Source organism: Gymnoscopelus braueri, assembly GCF_963280865.1.
Source record: "Gymnoscopelus braueri genome assembly, chromosome: 16".
Taxonomy (NCBI): domain Eukaryota; kingdom Metazoa; phylum Chordata; class Actinopteri; order Myctophiformes; family Myctophidae; genus Gymnoscopelus; species Gymnoscopelus braueri.
Window position 1 is genome coordinate 22,891,717 of NC_137616.1, and position 12,053 is coordinate 22,903,769.

Consider the following 12,053-nt stretch of genomic DNA (forward strand, 5'->3'; position numbering starts at 1 on the left):
TACTTCACTCAACCCCAACCCTTAGGTGAAACCCAGCCAGTTGCAGATATAATTGCAAAAGATTTGTTGAGCAAATAGGTGGCTAGGGGGGTAGGGTCGGGGGGCTTCAATGTGTGTGTAAGGTAGTAAGTGAAACTGTAAAAGATTGCTGTTTCCCCTCAGAGCTTCTTTCAATCGGTGGCGAAACCCAGCCGACGCTAGTACCTACTGTCATCACAGGAGCCTCTCGCAGAGCTAAGGGACGCTGTCAGCCCATTATCAGTACAGTATTAGCATCTGCAGATCTCATCTCTGATGGTGCAACTGAAGGCAGCTGAAGCCAGGCCAGAAACTGTAGGGTCCATCAACCATGTCTTTGTAAGGAAAGATAGTTTAGTTGTATAGAGCATTTCAACAAGAAGGCAGTTCAAAATGCACCATTGAAAAAAACAACAAAAAAACACACATTTATAAGATGACAATTATATGAATTATATTTATATGAAATATAACAATAGTATTGTTATATTATATATTGTTTATTAAATTAAATCTATTGCATTTAAGTTAATATGTTTTAGTTTTCAAAGTTTGAATTGCTTTGCACAAGCTACATTTGATTCATCTTAATAAAGAAGCATTTCTATTTGACACTATGTAAGAATATGTAATGCATTAGGTGTATCAAGTTGGGCTGTGTATTTCAAATAAGTCTAGTTTGTTTTGACATAGTAAAGGTAGGGTAAGTGATATTCCTTTGTGAAAATAAGTGTTAAATAACTGATCTATATCTACTATATCTGATAGTAATCATTGCTATGGAGTCTTTGTTCAGTTAGAGGGGCCTACCTGTCTCTCCAGCTCTATGATAAAAAGAAAATGCATTTTCAGGTTGGGAATACCAATTTTATCCAATCAGGAGAGAGAACTCATACAGGATATAGGATAAACAAGTTAAATTGCACGTGATGATACAAAGAAATGAACAGACACAATTGGAACTGAAACAATATAAAATTGAAGCTGATAAATGGGTACTCTCTCCTGATTGGTTGGAAATTTGCAACCACCTGTAAATGTATTTTCTGTTTACTAAAGAGTTGGAGAGAGAGGGAGACTCCTATCTTTGAACAAACACTCTATAGCAATGATTACTATCAGAATATAGTGCTTTAACCTTATAAAAAATACTTTGTTTTGAACCAAAAATATCACTTACCCTACCTTTCAATTGAAGAATAGAAAAGCAAAGTGGTTAGGTATGCGTTAATTAAATAGCTTTTCTCATAGCTTTTGCTAGCATTAAGATTCAATTTGTATCTTTCATTTCAGAGAGAATGTGACCAACTATAATCTTTCTAAATAATGATAATAACTATAATGAATGAATAATGATAAATAAACTGCTGTTACTTTTAGTCCAAGTGAGTGCGAGGTATTGTTAAAGAGAGAGGGTCTTTACTGCTGTGGGTAAGCTGAAGTTCTGGTCTGTGGCTAATCACATTGTCACAAATTGATACTTAGCATTTGCAATGGCTTGGCCTGCCGTGGGGGCTGCCAACAGCATGGTGCATGCATTCACTACCGAAAACATTGAGGAATGCTTGAAAATTAGACAGCCATTGCAGAAGAAAGAAGCGTCAATGAGACAGAAACAGCTTGTAAATCTTTTTTTTTTTTAATATTTATTTTATTTATTTTGATGACATGTAATGAGGTCAGCTCTGTCCTATTAGGCCAGCTGCCTGCCTGTGTAACGTAATGAATGCTTTCCTGGTGAGGTTGCGGAAGCTTCTCTGAGGCGGCCTTGGGGAGTTAGACACAGGGATTTCACAGTGCTCACAATCAGCATTTCTGACACAAAAGTTGTGGTACCATCAAATATTTTATTCACTGTCAGTAGAGTAGGCCATATGTGTAAATATAGATTTGGAACAGCAAGACATACGGGTAAAATGTTTTATTTTCAGACTCAACCACATGAATACTAGCGTCCCTATTCTGGGCATATGATATCATAATAGGCAACGATTTGGTGAAAATAGCTGATCTACAAGCTCACAACGCATCATGTTGCGAGCTTATAGATATACTGTACTGTAGCTATTTTCGGCGAAGAGATTTTGTGTAGTGGGGGGGAAAAGGAGGGGATCAAGTACAGACCTCTGGGGGGCCCCGGTCAGCGAAGTATAGGGTTTAAGTGCTTAAACACGTAGGATAGACTAGAGTGGTCATTTCAAGCAAGATGTTCTGACAGGGTTAATAGTTCAAATATTTAAAAAGTTATTGAATGGTATTTGGCATATTTTGTGGTAATTAACTTCAGGTCCATGCTCAAAAGCAGTTGAGAATCACAGACTTCAGGACATTGTGTCAATTCTTTGCCCCTGGCCTCTCAAATTTGACAGGGGGTCTGTCAGTCAGTCTGTCAGAGTTATTTCAGAACAATACTACAGCTACTTGCCCTGCCGCCTGTGGTCATGACCTTTCCACCAGTGACCATTCAGTGTTGGGACACGCTGCCAAAGAGCATGTAGGGTCATCAGACTCAGCAGCAGTGTGTCAGAAATTGCCTGGAAGAGCTAAGACCTAAGCTGCTGGTGCTAGCTCCCTCTCACCATGGTGTCTGGGGAACGGCAAGGAACAAGACACTGGAACGACACAAGTTCATTGGCTTACCGTAGTTTGTTTTTTTAAATCTTTGTTGCTCAAACTCCAGCTTGGAGCTTTTGGGAAACACCATGGGGTTGAGAATGCCAGGTGTTTCCTTTCTATTCAGCTGTAATTTGAGTAGTATGAGATGAAACGTGCCTTTTAACATGGATAGACATCCAAGCGCACTTACAGTAGAAAATGTAAGGTCAAGAGTAAGTGGAACGAATTCTAGTCACTCAATGAGTGACAATAAACCAAGTAGCTACGAAGTACTGTAACTACTGTGGAATAGCAGTGAGACACAAAATAAACCATTATACTGTATTACTTACTGTAGATAGATTAGACTGGTAAATGAATTCATGTACCGGTAGTACAAAATTAACACTAGCATTCTTTTTACTGGGCATGTCATAATAGGCTTACATTCTGCAAAAAAAAATAATATGCAAACATTCTGTAAACATAGTGAAAATAGCAGATCTACATAATGCATGTTAATGCGACACATTGTGTGCTTGTAAATCTTCTATTTTTGCTATTTTAATTCCCCCCCCCTATTTTTGCTATTTGACGAACAATGAAGTATACTGTATGGAATGAAAGTAATGAAGAGAGCGAGAGATTTCGGCTATACTCAAATCGAGCCAACCACCTTATCCTTGCCACCCACACATCCACATCTTTTATTCCTCTGGCTTGGTGCTAATTATGTGACAGTGCTGCTCACACTGATCCAATCATGTGCAATCACAGGCCACAGGGCTCGAGGAAGAAAGGGAGGCAGGAAGGAGAAAAATAAGTGGTTTCATCCAACCAGGAGAGAGAGATCATTTATCATCAGCTTTAAGTTTATAGTGTTCCAGTTCCAATTTAATTGTCTACATTTTTTTTTTGTTTCTTCACTTCCAATTCCACTTGTTTATGCTGTATTCTGAATAAGTTCTCTCTCCTGATTGGATGACATTTTTGTCCTGACCTGAAAATGTATTTTTTTTGTTTTAAAGAGCTGGAGAGATGGGGAAACTGATGTTAGTCACACACTAGTCTAGAGAAATGATTTTTCTCTTTTCTGTAAAAAAAACTTTTTTATACGTTTTTTACAGAAGCATTAATTGTACATAAACAATTGACATATGAGCATTAAATAGCTTTTTATAAATCCACATTTACATTAACAAATGGCATGTAAAACAAATACAATGATTGCTATGATATAGTGGTAATTAACATATATTTTAACAATAAAATATCACTTACAGCCCTTTAATAGCACCCACTGCTCCTAACAGTTAGAATGTGTAAATGCAGAGGACAAATGTCATACATGTGCAAATGTACAGTGACAGAAAATACTCCAAATGAGTAGGGCCTCAATTATTATTATCACTAAGCAAAAGCCATTCAACCAACACTTGCTTTCCACCTCTCTGTTAAGTTGGTCTCATTATTCCTACAGGAAATCCAGTTAATCAATTTGAAAAAAATGCTTGTTTCTCGTCCAGTGACTTGGGACCCCCACAAATGGGCCATAAAGTTCTCTAGATAGATGAGGTTATGGGGCAAAATATTATTAGATGTTGTATTTGGTCCCGGTGACCACCATCAAACTCTCCTGCGTGGGAAACCAAACAAACATAACAGTACCGTTTATGCTAAGGGGAATCGCCCTGGCCAAGGGAGATATTAGTCTTCTGGGCTACAGGCAGGGCATGATAATCGACACCAAACATGGGCTTATGTAGCCCAGTTAGGCCCTAGGCTACATACTGTATATCAAAAGAAGAATCAGGAAGTGTTTTTTTAAATAAAAGCTCGCCCAGGGAATGTTGGTTGGAGGAAGAAGGGAATGCAGCCAAGAAGGATGCAAACCAGGGAACAAACAAACAGTTCAGTGTGATGAAAGAGGGTGGATGGGGTCAGAGGTGTGGTAGAGCAGCTGACCTATCACATGACACCGCCATGACGATGAGCACACCAAGGAACTGATAAATGTGGAAATTGAAAATGCCCCCGTTTCCCTACCAAAAGCATTCGTGCGCGCTCGCACACACACACACACACACACACACACACACACACACCCCTCCCACTCTCTTCTCGTCCTCTCTTTCATAAACGTTCACAATGAATTTTTCAGCCTACTTTGCGGTTGATTGAGCCACTTGTGTCCCTGATCTGATCTGTACATCATGTGGATAGTACTGTAGGCCGTGTATCAGGGTCTGTCTGGGGCTAAGCTTCATCCTGTTGCATAATTGGTGTTAGTTAGTAGGTCACGGAAATGCTGTTCAGACCCTGTCCTCCTAGCTCTGCTGAATAACATTCCTTTATGGCCCACTAGAGATAGGAGAACCTGCAGTGTTGTCACACACACACACACACACACACACACACACACACACACACACACACACACACACACACACACACACACACACACACACCTCACACTCACAGTAGACCTATTAGGTTAGTGAGAGTGTTGTTGCTTATCAGTACTCTGCCAGGGGAACATTTTACTGGTGTGTGTGTGTGTGTCAGACAGGTCAGCAATCTAATCCTAATCACCATTACACCAGACACCATTCAGCAGTTTGATCTCAGTGGGAAATTTGGAACTGGCTGGGGTTCTGGTTAAAGTATTTTTTGTTTTAATGAATAGTACATAGAATGGGACCTTGATCAATTAGTAGGCATGGGTATTGGCAAGAACCTCACGATACGATGGGTTATGATACGATTATATCACAATATATTGCGATATATATTGCGATATATTGCGATATCTATTGCGATATCTATTGCGATATCTATTGCGATATCTATTGCGATATATTGCGATATCACGATATATTGCGATACGATACATATTGCAATATATTGCGATACGATACATATTGCGATATATACATATATCACTACATAACTACATATTGTATATATATATATACACTACATATTGAGTAGCTGCAGATCAGTGATAGGTTCTTTGAATGTTTTTTCATAAAGCCTGCAAATGAAAAAAGCTTTTTTCAAAAACAAAACAAAATCGCGATATGACGGCCTGGAGTATCGATACAGTATCGAAAAATAAAATATCGCGATATATCGCGAAAACGATAATATTGCCCATCCCTATCAATTAGTGTTGTTTGTAATGTATACTGTAGAAGTAGAGCTAAGCTGTGACTGTAGAAATGACTGCAGTTGGGAGAGTGAGATGTGTGACTGACTGTCACTCTCGAGGGACAATGACATTCTCCAGAACCATATGCAATTAATGAGGACCACAATAAACTTTATTGTGTTATAACTTATCCTCAAAGACGTTTCATTTGATGCCATCACTGGTGGCTGAATAAACAAACAAACAAACAGATCAGATTTCCTACTGTCTCTTTCCTGCACTGTCTCCATCTGAGCCTTTTTACTGTCGGTCTCTTATACACTCCCCCCCAGCTTTCCTACTGTCTGCCTCTCCTACACTGTCTGTCTCTGAATTTTCCTACCGTCTCCTGCACTGTCTGTCTATCAGCTTTCCTACTGTATGTCTCAATAAAAAAAAACAGGGGCAGTATACTTCCAACTACATTTGGAAAAACAATGAATGAATGACAATCAAATATGTTTAAAATCTTGGTAAACATTACATGCATTTCAAAGGCCCCACACAGTCTAATTAACCGCATGCCGCATGCATTTATACGCTTTTATCGAACGTGAAATTGTAATGTAGCTAGTTAAAAACAAGTATATACAAGCTAGCTTAGTGCATTTGTCTGTGTGCTGTGGACTACAGAGAGACTGTCTCTACGTCTGTCTGTCTGTCTCTCTCTCTCTCTCTCTCTCTTTCTCTCTGTCTCTGTCTCTGTCTCTCTCTCTCTGTGACTTATTTGAGCCTCTACTAATCTCTCCATTTCCCCAGTGTCATTATGTCTCATTACTGGCCACTATTGCTCACACACACACACACACACACACACACAGGGTCTCTCATTCTCAGGCCAAGTTTATCTCTACATAAGACGCCAGTAGACAGCCTGGCAAAATAATGTTTTGACCTGGCCAACCTCCCCCGACCCCCTGTTGCCAGTATCACACACACACACACACACACACACACACACACACACACACACACACACACACACACACACACACACACACACACACACACACACACACACACACACACACACACACACACACACACACACACACACACACACACAAAGGACCTCAACTCTAGTCAGTAACAGCCTGACCTTACTGTAGACGGGCTGCGAACACATCCAGTCAAAACATATGCTGTCATCATTTGACTACATAGTAAGGTCAGAGGCGAAGGCAATGGGAAATGGCTGCTTGTGACTGATCTTCCTGGTTCTTTTGCTTCTAAAGGGCTGTGAACAGTTTACATGCATAGTATCTGATGATGCACGGATCATTGTCTGCTCTTATCAACCTTTAAACCTGATTAATACTTTTCTGTACGATGGTGTCGCTCGTTGTGAGGTTGTATCGTACAACAGAATATAGATAAAGTATTAGTTTAGGGCCCAAGTTTTTTCCAATTATCCTACTAGAACATACTGTAGATGTTTTGACTGTTTGAAGTCGCAAGATCAACTTGACTAGAATTATCCTACTAGCCCATACTGTAGATGTTTTGACTGTTTGAAGTCGCAAGATCAACTTGACTCTCTGAAATCCATTAGGCCTAGAATTTGGACTAGAATTTGATTAGATCAGAGCCTATAGAGAACATGTCTGCCTGCACTTAATGATATCCTTTTACACCTGCCATTAATATGTGTCTGTGTGTATATTTTTGGTCCAGATATGATTTAACTACCGTAGATTACAATTTTGCCTGAAAGGTGTTCCCAGTATGCACATTGAACTCAGTTTTCTCTCTCTCCCATGCAAAATGCATATTGCTGTGTTTATCATCACTTCTCTATAATTTACATACCTGCTGTCATCTGAGTCATTTGAAAATAAATTATAATTTTAAGTATTCCCGGATTGTTTCGATTACGGTCCGGTCTCACTGTCACCATTTTACTAGAGGTGAACTTCTGTGTCCAAAATGTAGTTGTATGTAGATTGGAGACACATTGATTGCATTTACTCTATTAATAATGAGACCAAATGTGTCTCTGACCACCTTTTAGCTTTTAACATTTTGGATTTTCAATGCATCTCGGTTGCATTTACACCTGAATTCATGAGTTGTGCTGCAATCCGATTGCGTCACCCTGCCTGGACGCATGTTAATGCCAGGTGTAAAGGCGGCTAAACTAAGCTCTCTTCTACCAGTATGTTTGTGAGACACCCATTTGCCTTTAAAACAGTTTGGAATGGCTGCCGTGGTTTCATTCTTTATCACAGGTCTGCCATATACGGTATACGGTACAGTTCTCTCTTCTCTGCTGGAATTTGACCTGTGCTTTCAGTGGATGATAACCACCTACACTGTTAACCACTTTAACCCTGGCATCAAAATGTTTCAGAAATAGCCTCTCTACAAGCTCACAATGTGAGCTTGTACAGTGGCTATTTTCGAAACATCTAAAAAAGAAATGGAATTTATTTCTTCTAAATGGGGCTTAAACAGTCTGTCTACCTGGCCCGTTGTAAACACTCTGTTGTTCTGTCCTTTACCTGACCAGGTGACCTGTCACAGAGCTTGGCTACAGGCTTGGTGTTGGACTACAACACCACCAGCAAGTGTCCCACCAGCAACAACAACGTACAGACCAGCGTCAGCTTCCTGTGTGGAAAAACCTTGGTGAGACACATTTTTCTTTCTCTACTGGGGAGCAAGCACGGACGTTTGGCCCGAGCCTTCCAAGTCTCTCAACAGCTGTGGCATAATTCCCAATGTTTATTCACTGACTAAATGCATAAATAATAGAGTATCGGCCTCTACTTCTAGAGGCCATTCTGTTACCTGTCATAGACAGAGAACACAATAAGGGTATCATACTTCAGAATGTCAGTCAGACAGTCACACTGTCCCTTCCCAATTATGGATGGGGTGGGTTACACAAAAATAAATCTCTACCCATTTAGGCCTGATTAGCAGAAAATGATATATAATTGTCACTCATACAATACTGTAGTAGGGCATTCACAACTAATTATTTTTACTAGTCGACTCATTTGACCACGTAGTAGTCGACTAGTCGAAATTTACATTAATTTTTGTTTTATTTTTTTTGGGGGGGGCATTGTTTTAATGCCATCCTACTACTATATTACTATTATTATTATCCTCCTGCCCTTATTTTTATGGCGTTTTAAGGGAAGCGCTTCTGGCACAGCAGCACAGCACCACAGCAGCGTCTCCAAGGATCCCCATTGCCCAATAATAGGCTTTTATTGGGCATACTTTTGACCCCCTTTTGATAAAAAATAAAGTCAGGAGGATAATAATAATAGTAAGATGGGGCATTACTATGGCATTAAAACAAATTTAAAAAAAAAAACGTTTTCTTTTCCAACTATTCGACTAGTACCAACAAAGTCGACTAGTGGTTATACTAGTCGACTAGTGAAAGTCCTATACTGTAGTGCTTTCGCAGTGCTACACCCTCGTTCTGTTTTTCAAAGTGACCATTGGTAGTTCTCAGACTGGATGTGTGCTGTTAGTGCTCTGTAAAATCCTGAGGGTGAACTCTGAGAGTGTACAAATGGATACGTTGAGGATTGTTAAACCATCCTACTTGGTCCAGAGCCGCAGTGTGATACTAACGTTAACTTTATCCTATTGTATCCAATGTATGTATCCAATATCCAATGTTGCTGGCTGTCATGAAAACCATAATATTAACTTCAAAACAAGTGGCACGTTAAGGGAGGTTTTGTCATTTACATTAACCTCAGTTAAAGTTCATTTCCGTTTTTAGTGGCTTGACTTTGAAAACAAACTGATTCTGTAGCTGTAACCACAAGGCAGTGGAAAACGTTACCAGAAGGACAGATGACTGTTGAATTTTACTTGAACCCTGTTTGACATTTTCACTTCATCAATGCTCATGCATTTTTGTGGCCCATTTCTTTGAAATACTTTACAATCAGGGGAGGTTACATCTTGATCTTTTATCCAGTAATAATCTTGGGCAAGGACAACATGTGTACAGTTAATGACACAAGTTATACAGGACTTAATACCACAGTCACACTGTCCCTTCCCAATTATGGATTTTTTTATCTTTCTGTTTGAGTACAATTTTAACAACAAATCAAGTTCTCACAGTCGGCATAGTTTCTTCATTGAAAGCACTCTGTATAAAAGTCTGTTTACTTTCTTTTACAACATATCTTATCAGCATACAGATACATTACGTTCTCATTTATATGTGAATAATGGAGGGTTTCAGAAAGGAAAATTTAGCAACGGTTTCAGATGACAATACTGTACCAGACCAGTGCTTACAAGTGAGCTGTATATTTTTTACAATTGTTACACTTTTTAAAATGCTTCTCTGATTGGAATAGCCTTGAGAGAACACGCTGCATGAGAAACTTACTTCTCAAGCCTGTTTATCAAATTAATCTTCATTATCACACATTTGTTTCAATCTGTGATTGACTGAAAGGTAAACTCATTTGAGAAAGGTCTTGCTTATAGTTTAGTCAATCGTTTATGCATTCTAACCCATGTGGCAGTGTGCAAATATTTGTATCTACTGTAACAAACAAAATGGTGTGCTTCATGACAGGCGCTCTTTATCTATTTTAAACGGCTTTGAAAACTTGTTTTTTTCCCTCCAGGTCATGAATATAGCCTGTTTTGTAGGTTATGCAAGGCTGCGTTACATATTACCTTAGCATTTAAGCCTATTTTTAAAACGGAATAAAACTAGGCTATCCTTCTGTGTGCGTGACAGGGGTGTATTGGGCATCTGCCATACCAAGCATATGCCCGGTGGGCCGACGATTGATTAAAAAAAGAAAATAATTAATAAACATTTCTGCTAATAATAACATGACAAGTGTCACGCATCGATCCTGTTGCCTAGGCAGCCCATATGGGCTTAAAGGACATTGATCAAACATATCGTTTCAGTCACAGTGTTATTGTTTTTACTGACCTTTCAAAATGTTTACAGGGTCATACATCGCTGTAATAAAAAACACGAAATGACTTTGCTGTCACAATAAAACAACTTATTTGGATACACACAGTACGCAAATTACAGCCTTTGCTATGTATAAGTTAGGCATATCTTGTTATGCCATCCTCATACAGCCTATAGATCTAGCACCCTATAAAAGATGCATTCTCAGATCATTACAGCCTACCCTTGTTTTCTATACTTTAGCAAACTCAAGTTCCGATTGCATGCCGACAATTTTTTGCATGTAATCATGTTCACCCATTCAATATAGTCCTCTATTGCTCATGTCCAGGTTTGTAATGGGTCCAATACATCATCTCCAGTGGAGATAATTTCCCCAGTGTAGGGTAGCTTGCTGCCATGCCATGATGTGATTTAGCCTGCATCCTCCTTATAAGAGCAACACACTCTCATTGTTTGTGAGTACTGTAGGCTAACTATAATATTTATGGGTTGTAGTTGTGTATGGTTTATCATTTATTTTACTCAAGGCTCCAGAACATGGAGGGAGGCTTTTCAGTAAAAGTGGTGGTATTAAGGGCATCTGCGTTTGTTTGTGCCTCGATGGAGTTGGGCAGTAGAGTATCTGCTCGCTGGTTGTGGTGGGCCGGTCTGGGCCAAAAAGTCAGGGCCGAATTTATGTCCCAGTCCAGCCCTGGTGCGTGCAGCCGTGCACGCCTGGGCTCGCATGCTTTCTCTATAGATTTATAGGCTATCGATCCCTATGAACCCATGACATCTTAATTATCTAAGCTTGGGGAAATTAGAAATGTTGAAAAAATATTGAAATTGTTCTAATTGTTTGTTGCTCTAAAGTCCAGTGCAGTGTGCACTCTACATGTAATTCAGTGGAAACTCGAAAGATGCTCTGTAGAGCGCAAATCTCTGCCAGGAGGCTTGCCCATCCTCCCTCCCTCTTTCTGTCTGTCTGTGGCATGTGATGATTACAATTCTTGGGGTTGTGTGCATGTATGCACAGGGCTGTTCGGGGAAGGTATATTATAAAGGACTTATTACATCATTATGATACTACCAGGGGAGACGGGCTGTATAGAGACACATCTTTGGATGGTGAACACAGCAAAAAATAGTATGGTATGTTGTCATCACTAGGACAAACATGAAGTTACAATGTTATAGCCAAGTCCAGATGTAGCATACACAGAACTACTATACACTGGAACTAAAATGATGCAACAGCCTGGGCATGCAAAGGCATTCACGTACCAGTATGGCTCAGCATGACACTGTTTCAAATCGATATGCACTATTGCAGTGAAAAGCTGT

General features: G+C 39.6%; 1 protein-coding gene across 1 annotated transcript in view; it reads left to right on the forward strand.

Annotated features, from left to right (window-relative positions):
* Window positions 1-12,053, forward strand: part of igf2r (insulin-like growth factor 2 receptor) — a 71,761-nt gene that overhangs the window by 1,822 nt on the left and 57,886 nt on the right. The window contains exon 3 of the mRNA XM_080453585.1: window positions 8,313-8,431. Coding sequence (XP_080309711.1) covers window positions 8,313-8,431 — 119 coding nt within the window. The remainder of the gene's footprint in view (window positions 1-8,312; window positions 8,432-12,053) is intronic.